Consider the following 16,732-nt stretch of genomic DNA (forward strand, 5'->3'; position numbering starts at 1 on the left):
CCACTTAAATATCCAAACAATCTTCTAAAAGTAAATGACTAAAAGCCAGACTTTCATTACATAATCTTTAGTTCCCAACTGCTATCTTTGTATTTTAGTAGAAAAGTATCAACACTGGCATAACCATTAAGTTTTATTTTTGCAAAAGCTTAAAATTTGCTATTAGTTTTTAAAAATTGTAATTAATAGATGATTCCAAAAAGAGAAGTGTCAAAACCACTTATATCACTAGATTATCTTAACTTTTTCCTATATTTGTGTAACAGATGGCAAACCTTACTTTTTGGACACTATACAAAAATCACAATCTGTGTGACCTTTTCATTATCAAAAAGAATCCAACTAGCCTTAATAACCAGTACCTTAGTGTATTTTACAGTATTAGATATAAACTTGATCACACTGGACAGAACCTAGATATGAAAAATTGTATACTTTCAGTATACTAAGTTATTTATTTTATTTAGATTTCCTACCACTAGTCCATGAAAACTATTCATATATTAGATTTCTTCTTGAGTTTTAAAAAAAATACATATATTTACTTACAAACAAAACATTTTGCCTTCATTATGTTTTCATGAACACCCAAGAAGGTACACCACACCTAGATTAAAATTTCCTTATGTTTAAGAATTGAAACAATTTTATCTCATTTGGAAAAATGTTACTCTAACAAGTAACTGTGTTTAAAAAAGAGAAAAGTTCGTTTCTTCCGCAATATTTTTTTTTCTAACTACATGAATAAGTTCATTGAGAATTACCATTTAGCTAATAAGGTTAAAATTATTTCCATGTTGTAGTAACTGACACTTAAAATTAAAATTTGATATAGACTAACAAATGCAATTTTTTACCACAAAAATTAATATTGATTATAAATGCAAATGCACATCAAACCTGCATCAATCACTATCACCAATTACTATCACCAAGGCAACTAAGCAAATATAAACTGTATCATTCAAAATATGCTCTAAGGAACAGTAACATCATGACAAGTCATACCCTTTCTGATTAAAGAGAGGACAGCAACGTGGTTATAACAACTTTAGTATAAAGTGATGTGACAGTTTATTCAAATTACTTCTATATCCACTTTAATTTCAACACAACAGAATTACTATTCCTACAATAGCAAAAGAAAATTTGACAGATCAAAAGTGTTTAGATACATTTTATTTCGCCTCACTTTTACATAATTAAAATATGCTTAAAATTTTAAATATGCAATAACTGTCCTGTAAGTAAATAAGGAAAAAAAAAAGCTTCTAGACTTCAAACTTCAGCTATTTTTTTCTGTAACAGACTGATTTTGTGAATCAAAATCATGAAAACCTTTTCTAATATTTAGGTCAGCTTAAATCCACACTAAAGAAAATCTGAAAAGGGCAGAAAAAAAAAAATTGGCCAAATATTGGATAGATGTTTAATGTATAACTACAGAGAAACAAATATTTCTGATGACTTTGCCATTTAAAATAATTAAGGTAATTATGAGGTGCTTTGGAAATTGTGAAAACACACACACACCTTTAAGTTCACTATGATGAATTATATTTTAAAATAAATGCATATGAACAAAAAGTAGAAGCTAACATGGATATATGAAGTTTCAGAGAAGTAGGACAATGAGTAATTTTTAAAATTTTTTAATTTTTATAAAAGAAATATTCTTAAGTACAGTAAAGCAATTGGAGTGTTTTATTCATATACTGAAATAAATACCATATTTATTCAATTAAATTACAATAATAAATGCTACTTGTTTTTCTTAATAAATGTGAAGCTATCACATGATTAGCAGTCCTGGTTTTAAAATATTAGTATCTCTATCTCCCGTAATTTCACAAAGAATCATAACAGTCAAAACTTAAATTTCATAAGGATTTTTAAAATAGGCCTTGACATTTTAATCTGCCTGTGCAAAGTTGAGAAGCAAAGTAAATTGTAATATCAAGTGAACAGAAAAAAATCATAGCAAACAATCAATTGCTAGAACACTTTCGTAATTATGTTTGTCTGCCCTAAAAACAAAACAAAATTCAGAATCCACTAAGCTACCCCCTTGGCATCTTCTCATCTCTGGACTAGTCTAAAACTCCATCCCAATTTTTTTCTAAAAATCTCACACACTAACGCAAGTTTTTAATGTAGATAAATAAAGCACTTTAATTCAACAGGCTGACATAGCAAATTTAGGGTCTAGAAAAGAATGTAACACATGCATCAGAGAACCTTACAGTTGGCCCTACTTCATCTGGAAAGATATGAGAAGTTCTTATAACTTGTCAGAAATTTGCCATTTTACATAAGCAGATTTAACTTCACCACATCTGACTGTAAAAAAAACAGCTTTAGAAAAAAAAAGCAGAAGATTAAAGAATGAATTAAACAGCACAAAACAAGTATCCTGTGAGCAAAGTACCTCTTAATTACATAACTAAAGGAAGCAAGCTAAGAATTACTTTTAAAACTAACGGCAATATAAAAATGAAAAGAAAAATGCTTTAATAAAGCATCTCCATCCTGTTAGAGTTCTATGTAACACCCTTCTGAATACCTCATATACTGCAATATACTTACACGTTTATTGAAAACATCTTCAGCCTTTTCTGACAGAAGTTCAAAGCAACACCTTCACAATCAGTCAGTCACACATGAGCCTTCTTCAAATAAACCCTTTTTTGTTACCAGGGATATGTTTTGTGGAAAAAGTTATTATAAAGAATACTGGCCTAGCAGCAGTCAGAAAAAGTAGATGTTAAAAGCCTAGCTCTATCATTTATTAGCAATTTCACCTTAAATACCACAACCTAAGGACAAAGGTACTGACTTATCAAATATTATACTTATTACATACCAGACACTTACACCTCTAAACCAGAGTTTCTCAGCCTCGGCAGTGTTGGCAGTCTGGGCCAGGCAATTATTTGCTGTGGATGAGGCTGCTCTGTGCACTGCAGGACGTTGAGCAGCATTCCCGGCCTCTACTCTGAGACAAATGCCAACAGCTTCCGCCCTTTGACCGCCCCCCCCGCCCCCGGGGCTGTGACCACCAAAAATGTCTCCAGACATTGCCAAATACCCAGACAAGGCGGAAGGAGATCACCCCCAGTTGGCAAACAATATTCTGAAAATATATCCTTCTAACAAACCTAAAAAAGCACCCTACAAGTTAAGGGTTTTGACCATGTTAGAGATGTGAAAACTAAGGTTCACTAAGGTTAAGGAGTTTATCTTTTATTACATAACTGATAAGTAGCTGAGCAAGGATTTAAGCTACACTTTAGGTCTAGCTGACTCCCAAATCTATGCTCCTTCCATTACACTATGCTGCTTTTCTAAACTCATTGCCTCGTCCACACAAATCAGGGTAACATTTGCCATGCTGAGCTACTTAGGGTTTACAAATCAAATGATATAATGTATGTGTAAATTCTATTAAACTAAAAGAGATAAGACATTAAGGATTTGCTTGACAGGATATAATATAACACAGTGATTCACAAAGTGTGATCCCCAGACTACCATCATCAGCACCACCTGGGAACTTGTTAGGAATACAAATTCTGGGGCTTCCCTGGTGGCGCAGTGGTTAAGAATCCGCCTGCCAATGCAGGGGACACGGGTTCGAGCCCTGGTCCAGGAAGATCCCACGTGCCGCGGAGCAACTAAGCCTGTGCGCCACAACTACTGAGCTGCGCTCTAGAGCCCACGAGCCAACTACTGAGGCTGCGTGCCACAACTACGGAAGCCCGTGCGCCTAGAGCCCGTGCTCCGCAACAAGAGAAGCCACCGCAATGAGAAGCCTGCGCACCGCAACGAAAGGGTAGCCCCCGCTCGCTGCAACTAGAGAAAACCCACGCACAGCAACGAAGACCCAACGCAGCCAAAAATTAATTAAGTAATTTAAAAAAAAACAACGAATTCTCAGGCCCCAACGCAGACCTAATGAATCAGAAACTCTGGAGGTGGGGCAAGTAATCTATGACTTAAGCCCTGCAAGTTATTCGAATGCCATCTAAAGTTTGAGAACCACCGATGTAACATAATGGGAAAAATACTGCACGAGGTACCTAAAAACCCTGCATCCTTCTTTGGACTCAATCTTCAGGTAGCCTTTAACAAGTTACTGATTTTTTTTTTTTTTTGGAGCTACGATTCCTATACCACAAAAAATGAGGAAAGTAATGCTTGTACCATCTCTTAGGTTGCTCCTTTTTTCTTTGCAAAATCAAATGAGCTAATGATTAAGAAAAGGCTTTGTTAATGAAAAAATACTAAACAAATATAAGACACTGTTAAGGTATATGTTAGCTCATTCTATTAATTGAAAAAAAACCTTCTGACTTAAGTCCTCACTTTTTCATCTTTCATATTTCATAAACGAGTAAGTTAAAATGTTAAATTTTACAAGGCTAAGTTAAGCCTGGCAAAGTACTGTTTTCACATTACAAAAGAAAAAAAAGTCCAGGCATTCCACTTTAACTCTGATAGACTCAGAGTAAAGTAATTAATAAATACATTACACCTAAATATCAAGCTTGGTAACATTCCCCAAACTTTTTTTTTTTTTTTTTGATTTGAAGAGAGTTTAATGCAAGGACTGCTTAAAGGCAAGGTAACCAATAAGGAATACTGAAGCATCACAGAATTTAGCAATGGTGGTAAGCCTTGTAAACCATTTTCACCCCTAGGCCTAAAGGGACAATGGAAGGCAGCCATTATCGAAATAAAGAGCCATAGAAGAGGAGCCATCATAAAGGAGCTATAGTCTTAGTGCCCAACAGCACCCCCTGCCAACTCGCCCTCTTCCCTCCAATATTCTGCTAGAGCCTCCTGGGGGCTGAATCCAAATGGAAGCCAGAGGATAAGGGAGCCTGAATGAGCCATCTAAGGATGTCAGTCTACCAGGCCTCAAAGAAGGGTGGAGAAAGGCGGAAAATGGATCTTGATGGGCAAACAGAGAATATCCAGCACTGTCCATCCCCCATCCCCCAAAAAAGGAATAACACTGTTTCATATCCAAACAGGTACCCAAACTTCATTTTAAAAGTAGAGAAAAGATTTCAATTCTATTTATTTAATCTCCAGTAAATTCCGAGTAACTACAACACTCAAAAAGAAGAGTCTCACTAAATTCATGAGAGCAAAAGAATTTTAAATGGAAAAAAAAAATTGCACACATTTTAAAACAAGTTGTTTGCAACTCTGAACATGTATGCTATATTTATAAATCACTTTAGGAATACATATGACTTAAATAATCAGATCACAACCCATTTCATAATACCTTAAATAATTACATCCTCCTTAAAAGATCAGAAATATTAAACATATAAAATTAGCAGAATGCAATCCCTGCAATTACTACTAAAGAAGATAGAACCTTATTATATTTAGCCTGAGAACCTACAAAAATCAAAATAAATAAAATTTAAAACTATTCAGAAGTGTTTTAATAACACTAAATCAACTAAGTTTTGGGTAGTAATATAAAACAAAATACAGGAGCATGAAGCATTAGAGAGAAAGAGAGAAAGAGAGGGAATTTTAGATAACTAAATTTTCCTAAAAGTTGTCAAAATGAACAGTTCAATTCTACAACCTAGACTTGGACCAAAAATACAGCTAGTTTATCCAACACATAACAAAACACATAAAAATCATATAATCAGATAACTGCATACAAAATTAGACAGCACAATTCATTCTGCAATACAAAACAAATATGTACAAAAAAACTCACTGGAAATCAAGTGCTTCACTACTGAGAGTACTGTGACACAGCTGGGAGACCAGCACAGGGAAAGGAGAAAAAAGATTGATCCCTATGTACAAGTAATGGCCTTTAATAGGCAGGTCTCAAGCTTATCCCATCCTTCCCCATACCTGGTAAGAATAAATGAAGAAAGAAATCCTTTAGCTCTTCTTCCCATTTCTAGGGCCTACAATGAGAATCTTGATCAAAAGCAAAAATGGGAAACAACAATACAAAGGTTTAACCTAAATAAAATTCCTATATTAATGCACTGCCAAATTATATTAAGTGTAAATGTTACTGTAATAAATGTAACTTGGCATTCAAAGTTGCATGACTCCTCCAAAAATCTGAACTTAAAAAGAAATGCTAAGATACCTTTACTGATAGACAGTTTATATAACTGTTATATCATATATTGAAAGTTTTGAGATGGCGATTACTCTGTGAATAAAACTACATGATATTTTAGCTGACCTATCTTTAACACTAAAGAAAATTTAATATTATAGCAAATTTTTATTTTAAAACTTCTACTGCATTAAGCCATAACAGAGAAAGTTTTCATCATACCTTAGTATTTTAAAGCAAATACTCTTCAATTAGTATGATTAACTCTTCTTTGCTCCATAGTATGAGGGAGCAGAGCTTCAAATTATTTGCAATGAAACAGCAAAATCACAGACATGTTACACTCACAACTCCTAAAGGAATACCCCTATTTTAAAAAATAGTCATAGCCTGAACCAATTAACATGCTAACATATCCAAAACTGAGGAAATTCAGTTAAAATCACTGCTCCTCCCATAAATGAAAAGACAAACAATTTCTCATACATGGGTAATCTGAAATTATAATTTTTAAGAGCAGCTGTTACCATTTAAGTATTTACAATGTGGTAGGTGCTATGCTAAGTGAATTACTTACATTATCTCATTTATTCTTCAAAATAAACTTTATGTGGGTTGGTACCATCATCCTCATTTTACAGATAAAACAGATTGAGAAAAGTAACCTACACAAAGCCATCCAGCTACTAAGTGGCAGAGTCAGGATTCCAACACAGGCAGTGTTGGTTCCAGAGCCTACACTGCCACCCTAAAATCTAAAATGAAACAATGTACAAACAGTGTGTAGATAAAACTAATACTCAATATTTTAATGTAATTTAAAATAGATTTAACCTTATTTAAAAATTATAAAACCACATCCACAAGGTGATCTCTAAAGAGAAGAAAGTTCAGTTTTTAGAAATATTACTAGAGTTTCCTCATTCTGCCTTTATTTACATATATACACAGAGTATTCAAACCCTTATAAGTTAGATTCACTGTCCATATCTGAAGTGATGACTACTGATAATAATTAAGTGTATAACCACATAAAATATAATACATAAACAGTCTTTTTTTCCACACTATATACAGGTTAAGAATATTCTTTTGCTGTAAGGTGCACCACAGTATCCAAATCTCTCAATATTCTCAACACTACCAACAAGTGTATACCTAATACCCTGAAGATGCCCACTCATCTCTTAATGCAAACTGTTGCAAATGAAGTGACTTTGCCTTAACTATACTGAACTAAATTAAGACTTTCCATACAAAATTAATTCACCCTTAAATTATGTTTATTCTTCTTATACTAATATTTTTCTAACAGCCTTTTTTAATGCCAGTGCAAATTATTTTAAAAGAACCAAATTGCCAATAGCTTTTCTGTAACCCATGAAAAAATTCCAAAAATTTGGGGATATGTGAATAGTCAAATCCAATATACTAATTTCACCTTTCCTGACAAACGAAAGTACTTTACATTAGTAAATGCATATATATATTCAATACTTAGAGAATCACAGACCAAAACACTTTTGACCACCTAGCAAAGAATGCATGTGGCACTAATATGGCCTAAATAAAGGAATTAAGGACATCAGTTTGCTCAGCAAATCCTTAACAACTTAGGGTTGTTCAGTCTAACATTATTGGTATTTCTGATAGCAACTGTGTTAACCTCAAAGCTACCACATAGAAAGCAACTGTAAAACAGAATATTTAATATCATAAAACTGAATATTTACTGAAATCATTTCTGACCTCAATCTCACAAGCTGATACAAATGTCTTAAGTCACTATCCTTAGAACAAATCCTAACACCTTTTCTTAATGAATTCATACCACAAAAGAATACTGATTTTACTTAAAATCAAGTTTATCTAACAAAAAAAGAGACAGGAGAAAAGGTAAGAGTGACGGTTCTATGAAATAGAAATAAAACTTCAGAACTAATAGTGGCTACAGGAAAAAAAACACACCAAATAAATTTCTTACACCATCATTAATAACGTATGTTTCTGGAAGCTAAATTCTTATAGTACAGCCAAGGCCTAACATTTCAAGTAAGTGAAAAACTGTCATATGCATGCAAACTTCTAAATTTCTTTTCACAAACTCAAATTTCACATACAATATTAATATAAAAACATTTCCTACACTGCTGTCTTACTAAAAATGCTAAGGGAAAAATTTAAAAATAAAATGTTTACTGAGAGTGATTTAATGTAGAAACTTTGTGAAGTGATTTTCCCATAATAAATACTCCTACATTAAAAAGTCACTGAAGTGATTACTTCTTAAGTTGCTTAGGAATTATTAAAAAGTATTAAGCTATCATCAAATGAACAAATAGCAAATGGGGCAAATCTCAAAATGAGGACCTTTGAAAATCGGTACTAAAGACTTCCAAAAAGTAAGAAATTTTGTAACATTAAGAGTTTTATATTATTGTGTGTGTGGTTAATGGGAAAAAGCAGATACTATACTGTTCCACACAAGAATTAAAATATCACCAGCTACCCTGAATATTGTTAAAATAAAATTCTGAAAGGTAATACACACAAATGCACCTTTCTCTACTATCTTTCTAAAACTATTTAAAATTAAGGTGGTTATACCTCACCACACTTTATATTTACTTAGTATTTATTTAGTGTATCATAAGCAATGTTAAATCTGCACTGATGACTGTACCACTGTGCAAACTTTTACAATGAACAGCAATAAAATTCCTTTTTCCTTATATTAAGAGTTACATAAACTGTAAATTCCTCTCAGATGCGCTTTACTCTTTAATACGCTTTATGAAAATGAAGTTTATAAATTATTGTATAGCAATTAGGTGGCCCAATTATGTTGCACAGGAAAGAAATACAACTTAACAGATACAAAACAGTGTAAAATAAAAATTGTGAGTAGAATCTTTTTTTAAAAAAACCTCACAATACAGTCATTTCAGTAATCACTAATCTTAAAAGATAATACAGCTAACTTCAATAGTCCCTGTACTCTCTACGAATTAAAAAGTATTCCCTATGAAGACACAAACTTATCAATTAAAATACAATAGAAGCCTAAAGTTTCCATGAAATCTAAAGACAATGAATTTTTTATAGTCTCATGTTTAATACTACTTTCCAGACTAACATTAAGGATAAAACCCCACCAACAAATTATTTTTAGAATAATTCAATGCTGCAAAAAAAATTAACTAAATGATGGTCCTCAATTTTCCTCTGAGGAAATCACTTCATTATTGATCTTTATAAAAATACTCCAATCACTATTTTCATAAAAGAATTTAACTTTGAACAGGCTAGCTGTTGAAATAGATACTACAACCTGCTAGAGACAAAGCCTTCAATGGCCATTTTAATTTTCCCCCCACCACAATAAACACTAAAGTGAAACCAAGCAAACCAAAGTGCTTTGGTATTTCAAAATTATTGGAAGTGCAACTACCAAAAAAGTAAACCCTTTACTGACTTCCCTAAGTGATTTTTTTTCATATAAACATTTGGCTCAATAAAACCACAACTCTAGAAATTAAGTGTTATTAGTCATTTGATGCAATATATGATAATGCTTTCTATGCATACCATAACTAAAAGGACAGTTTTAGAGAAAGTTGTAAGTCACATAAATTTCATACATAGAGGCACACACACTCTGAAATCAAAGGAGAAATGGCTAATCACCTCACTGCTCACATATAAGAACCTGGTAGAATAATGGTAGTCTTATAACTCTGATAATTTTAAATCGAATGGGTAAAGCAAAAATAGCATAAACATATTCTGAATACTAAAAGCAATCTGCCCATCAAACAGCATTCTAGAAAATTTTTTGAATGGGGGTTTATTTTAAAAAGTTAAACATTTAATTAATTTGTTCCTATACATCTAGATGACTGTCAAGTCACACCAATAGTAGACTATTTTTGAAATAGGTTACAAATCAGTAGAGTTTTTTCATAGTTAATTATCTTCTGGGCAAGCGGGTCAAGTTCAGATTTAGTAAAGTTTTTCAATTAATGCAACTCCAAAATTTCCAAATATTCTTTTAAAATATCATTTTTTAACCTAACAGAAAACTTACGTTGTGTGTGTTGTAAAGCTACTTCTTCAGTAACTTTTATCTTCATTTCATATCAAAAACTGGGGCAAAATTAGCTGTGCACATTTATGTGTGGGCACATAATCCAAAGGAATAAAACCTCTTCAGATATGTAACATTTTCTTCAAAAAAATCTTCCCCACAGTTTTTACCTGGACGTATAGACACTGAGTGTCACTCTACCTTTAGGCAAAATGTTTACTGATACTTGCTAAGAAACCATTTTTATTAAGACTATTAACACCTATGCAATTATGTAGTTTTAACTAAGTATTGTCCACTGCTACAACTCACAGCACCAAATTTTTTATCTTAAATAGAGGCCTTAATAAAATGCTTCAGTCACCTCAGACCAATAACTTAATCCTGTTCTTCATGCCTTACACTGGCCTACCAGTGACTCTCAATTCCTACGATACTTTCCATTCTGCAAAAAAGGAGGGCTCTATCGCCATCCTTGATCAAAACCGGTTTATTATACCTGAAACTGCAAAGACTCATGCCTTTCGATAACCACTATCTGTTGAAATATAAAGGCCTAACTTTTAGGCAACCAATTATATACCACTGAAACTCTTGGGTTTCTGTCTTATCCAACAAGCTGACTCAGTAAATTTAATACACCATATGAAAAAAGCAAACACACCTATAATCCGAAACTGGAGTAATCCACTCTTGCCAGCATTTCTGGTTATTAGCTGGTAAATTATACTTATACTGATATTCTACACAAGCCAGAGTAAAGTTAATGGATACCCAAAGGTGTCACAGGACCTGAAACCTAAATAAGGTGAGTGTTAATTCTGGTATCACAATAATACTTAAATTTCAAGTGAAACTGAAGTTTAATCTCTGCAATCACCATTTGCTACACACAATACCCTTGAACCTACACAACATTATCATCTGGGATCAAAAACCACTCAATCTCCATTCTATTATGTGTCACAAGAGTACTGAATATACAGTGCTACTGAACTGCAAATTTCATGCCCTATCCCACTTCACCCCAACACGAGACAAAAAAAGCAAATTTAACAAAGATCTAGTAAGAGCGCCTTTGAGATGTAACACGGTACTATTGATTTCAAGCTACAAAACTTCTAAATGCGATTCAAAGTTGTAATTAACTTAGTTTTAACACACAAACCTACTTTTGCCTTCAAATGAGCACCATATATGCTAAAATGATTCTCTCTCTAAAGTTATGCAAATCAGTTCGGTTCACAACTCACATTTTAAAAGAATCTATCAATGCAACTCAGGAAACTAAAAGCAATCACTGCAAGATTCTGATGCAATATGCGTACGCGCAACACTAATTTTCATTTTAATCTGATCTATACCCTTGATCTAGGGCCTAAAGCCAAGATTTAATCGAAATATGCTCAACCTCAAAGCATCTACTTTTCTGTTCATTTAGCAGACCGGATTACCGAGCTCACTAATCCACTAGCAGTGTACTGTATTCTTTATTAACGGACAATAGCCCTTAGGGAGAGTCCCCACAGACAGACTAAGAAACCCATCAGTGCCTTGACACTTGCATCCAGGCAAGAGTTCCGAATAGCCGAACACACCCTAGGGTGAATGCATTCAAAAGAGGCACAAAATATACATGATCTAGAAATCCGACCAGGGTTAAATGTCATAGTCACCCAAACTATGGACATTTTTCGCATCCGTCTACTCCCACGTTATAAGAGAGAGTGACAGAAAGGCAAAGAGGAGCGGCAGCCACAGAAATGGATACAGGTCAAGTCTAAGTCGAATCCATCCTCTTGATATCTCCTTTTGTTTCTGCTAACGATCTCTTTGATGATGGCTGTCATGTCTGGGAGCCTGTGGCTGAAGAAAAAGGAGGAGAGAGATGGCAGAAGCTGCTGGTGGCGGGGCTTCTTCTGCAGGATGGAAATGGCTCTGGACTTGGCGGTGGCTGATGCCCCTCGCTCTGCTGCCGCTTGGTTCTGGACAGAAGCCGGGTAATGGCTGCTGCGGCGGCTGCTGGATGGTTGCAGCGACTGGGCCTGCTTCTCCTCAGCAGCCAGAGGTCTGGCAGCGGCGGCAGCGGAATGGGGAGAAGAATAATCCTCGGAACGGCTGCCTCCTCCGGCGGCCTCCGGAGCCCGGGCCAGGAGGGGTGCGGCGGCGGCGGAGGGGAGGTTTAAAACCGGCCCGGGTCCCTGGATGTGCCGCCGCCGCCGCCGCCGTGTTGGAGGCAGTAGAAGGGGAGAGACCAACTCTCCGGCGTTCCCAGCCCTGGAAATGGTGACAGGCGACTCCGACCCCCTCCCCGGAGCTGCAGCCGCCGCCGCCGCCGCCGCTTCTCCCCCCCGCTCCAGGAGCGGGAGGTGCAGCCGCCGCGCCTCAGCCGGCTCCCGCCCGAGTCCACAGCTTCCACCTTCCCTTTCAGGAGAAGCCGAGGAAGAGGCTGCACGGTTAGAAAAGAAGACGAAGAGGAGGCGAGAAACGCCGCCGCTGCCGCCGCCGCCGGCCGGCCGGCTCCCCGAGGGCGCTGCCCCCGCGGCTGCTTACAGGCGCTGAGAGGGGCTCTGGGCCGCGGCCGCCGCCGTCTCTCATCTCCTTCGCCTGAGCCCGGCCTCGCCTCACAGCGGCTCAACTCTCAAACTTCCATCATGGCTGCAGCTTCCGAGAGGAGAGAACTGAGCGCAGCCGCGTCCCGGCACCCGAACGTGTATCCTGCCGCAGTGCACAAAGAGTCCCGCCACATCACCGCCCGCCGGCCTGCCCGCCCCCTGCGCCGCCGCGCCGGGAGCCCAGGCGCCTCGGAGCCCGAGGGGAGGCGGGAGGCGGACGGACCGCGCCGGGGGAGGGAAGGGCAGGGCAGGGGCTGTAGGGAGGGGGCAGAAGCAGCAGCTCCGGGTGCGAGCGCCGAGTCCCCAACGGGCAGGCGCACTGAGCATGCCCAGTATGACTGCCTGGAGCTCGCTCGGGCTTGTTTCGAGGCGCCCGCCTGTAGCTGCACTTGCCGCGGCTGCTTCTGCAGCAGCCCGGGGTGGGGGGAACGAGCTGAGCCACGGCCGAAAAACCCAGCCACAGGCAGAGTAGGCTGTTGCGAGGGGGAGAGGGGGAGCGAAGGTGAAGGCTGTGGCCGGTTCGTTGAGCAGTGTCACTGACTTGAGTCTGAGGTTACCTGTGAACAGGTGGAAAAGACCAGGTGACTGCTATGGTCGGGGTACAGGAAAACGCAGGGAAGATCCCTGCAGCGAGGACACCCCTCCCCCTGCCTCCACCTCCAGATTTCCCCGGCACGGCCTTCAGCCTCCTTCTCCTTTTGCACGGATGTCGGATCACAATCGTTCGCAGGGATGTGACTGCAGCAGCCCTTGCCGAGAAATCCCACCTCTCCCCCCATCCCCACCCGTGTCCTCAAGGTGTCAGTCTTAGTACAAAGAATAACCCCCTATTGTGTCTCCAGTGTGTATCACCTCATCCGGCTCCCTTTCACCGCCCCACCTCCCGCTTCCCCGGTACTCGGTTCATTTGCCCTAAAAATGAAAGCTCCCAGCAGAGCGCGCTGAGTGTGAGCACATCGCCCCTGAATTTCTAGATCCCAAAGGGCAACTGTCCAGGTGAACTGAAAGCGGATCCCCGAGGATGGTATGCACGCTGCAGTCCCCTGCATTTCCCCCGGAGAGCCGAGCATCTCTCCCCTCGGGGTTCCAGTTGGGTTCACCGCTTCGAACTCAAGCTCGACCCTTAGCGGCTCCTCGCCCCGCCCCTTTTGGGCCGCAGTGAAAACCCGGCTGGGTGGATCGCCCCGGGGCCAGGTTCCGCGCTCCTCTAGCGGGTCAGTGCACGCTAGAGACCGGGGTTGCAGGGCGGGAGTATGAATTACGGGACGGTAGGACTCTGCAGCCCCAGCGAGTGGGCGGAGCCGAGGAGACCTAGGAGGGTTCAAAAGGAGGTGGAGGGATACACGGGCCACAGTCGGAACTACTTTCAGGAGGAGGTCACGTGTGTTCCTAGTTGGGGAACTTTCCAAATTCCCACTCCCATTTGATAGCTCTAGAGGCAAGTGCTTCGCTTCCTCTGCCCAGTGTGCTCCCGCCATGTACGGGTAGCTGAACCCCGGAGCCTCCCCGGTTTCGGCGGAAGAATAGGCTCAGACGATCCTCCCGCCGGAGCGCTGTCGGTGCTGGCGCCTGAGGAGCTGGTTACACAAGCACCCACATCCAAGCACGTGCCCCCGCCTCCCCTCACCTTGGCTGCCGCCGCTGATTCTTGCAGATCTCGGAGCAAGAGTTCCCAAGCTGGTCGCACCCTTTCCTGCTACCCACAGAGCAAGCTAGAGGACGGAGACCTGAAACTCCGAGCTCTGGATCCGCTACCACCGCGCCTTCCAAACCGTGGGAGAAGGGGCTGGGCCCCGGGGGTCTGGCGCATCTTCCTTGCTAGTGCCCTGCCCCCTAGGACGAACCTTTCTGGTGCTGTACTCGCGGTGCAAAGGGTATCTCCTGCAGCAGCCCGGTGATTGAATTCAACGATGTTGCGACAAACTTTCAGTCACTACCTCTGAGCTGGTGAGCGCGCCCCACCTACTGTAGACTCAGCCTAGTGACTTATCTGGTCGGAGAACCTAGTCCATGGCCTTCAGCCCAGAACAAACTTGTCAAGTCTGCTTAGAGCTCGGATTGTTTGACCTAAACCGCGAAAGATCTGGTTCGGAAATGCTGAAAACTAGAGCGCATTTACCCTGACATCGATCGGCTGCAAAGTGAGTGGTCCACCGTCTGCTTGGAGAGAGTGGGCATCAGTACCAGCGTAGGAATTCTTTCTTTCCCCTGGGAAGTAGAACTCAAGGAGAATTTGAGTCCAAAAGTATTTAAGTTGATACCTAGACTGAGGCGCTGGTCGTTTTTTAGAACTGAGAGAATGGGATCAATTTGCATGTGTGTTGCAGTTATTGTGAATAGATGCCTAGGAAGGTCTAAAAGAGGATTTATTCAGTGTATGAGAAAGAACACATCATAGTTGCAGGCAGCCCCTGAAGACTAGAAACCTCAAGAGAGCTACCTTAGAAGCCACAGACCATTACCTAACTCCAGGACTACTTACTAATTAAACCAGGGATATTTACACTGTTCTTAGAGATCTCTGAGGCTTCATAAAACTTTGAATTTATATGCAACATCCTTTTAAGATAGCTCTGCAGGAGTTAGCCACCTGCTGAATCTTCAGTCTTGATATTTATTGGAGCCTGGTTTTGTGCATGGTCCTGGTCAGCTTGGGGGAAGGAGGGGCCACAAGTGGAAAAAGAAATGGAGAGCAACCTAGAAAGAGTAGGAGAAAGGCCTCCATTTGGTTTCCAAAGATGAAAGTCCTGACCACACAGCCTAGATAAGCTAGAGATTTTTTTTTTTAATAAATTTATTTATTTATTTATTTTTGGCTGTGTTGGGTCATGGGCTTTCTCTAGTTGCTGTGAACAGGGGCTACTCTTTGTTGCAGTGCACGGGCTTCTCATTGTGGCACGGGCTTCAGTAGTTGTGGCACACGGGCTTAGTTGCTCCGTGGCATGTGGGATCTTCCCAGACCAGGACTCGAACCTGTGTCCCCTGCATTGGCAGGCGGATTCTCAGCCACTGCGCCACCAAGGAAGCCCTAGAGATTTCTTTATTTTATAAATAACCAAGGATAAGTCCCTGATTTCTAGGTGTTCCACTAGATTGCATGGCAAGAACCTGAGAACTACACTCAATTGATTATCAACTACTGCTTGGTGAGGAAAGGGAAAATGAAGATAAAGTTAAATGAAGGCAAGTGATTAGGGAGGGGTAAAATGTCCCACATTTGTTTTTCCAGTTGCTGATCTTGTCCCCAGAGTTCCTGTTATTAGCACTGCCCTACTTTGCCCACCCCTCTCCCCCCACTCCATGTGAAGATTAGTCTCACAGTATCTGAGAAGTTCTGAAATCCACTTCCTACGAAGAAAGTGGATTCATTCCTGCCCTGTTGGTGTTTTGGTGTTAGGCATGAGGAGAGAGAATCCTTTTCAGTTCCCGTGGCACAGAGTTATTCTGGAGCAGAGAGGGTGTGCGTCACCAGCACTAACATGCTGGAATAGGAGACTGGCCCACAAGCACTTCCATCTGCTGAAAGAAGAAACTGGAAAATGAGTTTTGCTGCTACTCTAAACATCAGGTCCCTCTACTTATCTCCATGGTGAGTGAAAGGACCACCAGTGTTGGCAGATATTTGACCAGCCTGACAGCAATATCAGGTGGTTCTTAGAAGTTGCTGGGTAAAAAATTTCCTCCCCTTCCCAGTGTTAAGTGGGTTCCCGAAGGAAATCCTTTTTTAATTTTGGTTTTTCTTCACTTTGTCCTCCTACCCAAGAGGTCTCCATACCCAGGTGGTAGAGCTGAAACCTTTAAATAGCTGACCCTATCTAATGTACAGAAAGATTTTTTAATTTTTTTTTCAAGTTCAGTTGCAAATATCTGCTTGGCTGTACAGATATTACAATACATTGGTTTCTAAACACTTCA

General features: G+C 39.7%; 2 protein-coding genes across 3 annotated transcripts in view; one reads left to right on the forward strand and one right to left on the reverse strand.

Moving 5' to 3' along the window:
- Positions 1-12,904, reverse strand: part of PTEN (phosphatase and tensin homolog) — an 88,256-nt gene extending 75,352 nt beyond the window's left edge. Inside the window, exon 1 of one of the 2 annotated variants that reach the window (XM_036827805.1) lies at positions 11,974-12,904. In XM_036827805.1, coding sequence (XP_036683700.1) covers positions 11,974-12,052 — 79 coding nt within the window. In that variant the 5' untranslated portion in view covers positions 12,053-12,904. The remainder of the gene's footprint in view (positions 1-11,973) is intronic. The other variant, XM_036827804.1, reaches the window with a different exon arrangement.
- A 934-nt stretch (positions 12,905-13,838) lies between these two features.
- On the forward strand, positions 13,839-16,528 carry KLLN (killin, p53 regulated DNA replication inhibitor). Its single transcript, XM_036828070.1, is given in 5 exon segments — positions 13,839-13,975; positions 14,012-14,117; positions 14,120-14,498; positions 14,501-14,958; positions 16,215-16,528. Coding segments are annotated over 4 exon segments (837 nt in total). The 3' UTR covers positions 14,716-14,958; positions 16,215-16,528.
- The last annotated feature ends 204 nt before the right edge of the window (positions 16,529-16,732 follow it).

Source organism: Balaenoptera musculus, chromosome 16 (genome assembly GCF_009873245.2).
Source record: "Balaenoptera musculus isolate JJ_BM4_2016_0621 chromosome 16, mBalMus1.pri.v3, whole genome shotgun sequence".
Lineage (NCBI taxonomy): Eukaryota > Metazoa > Chordata > Mammalia > Artiodactyla > Balaenopteridae > Balaenoptera > Balaenoptera musculus.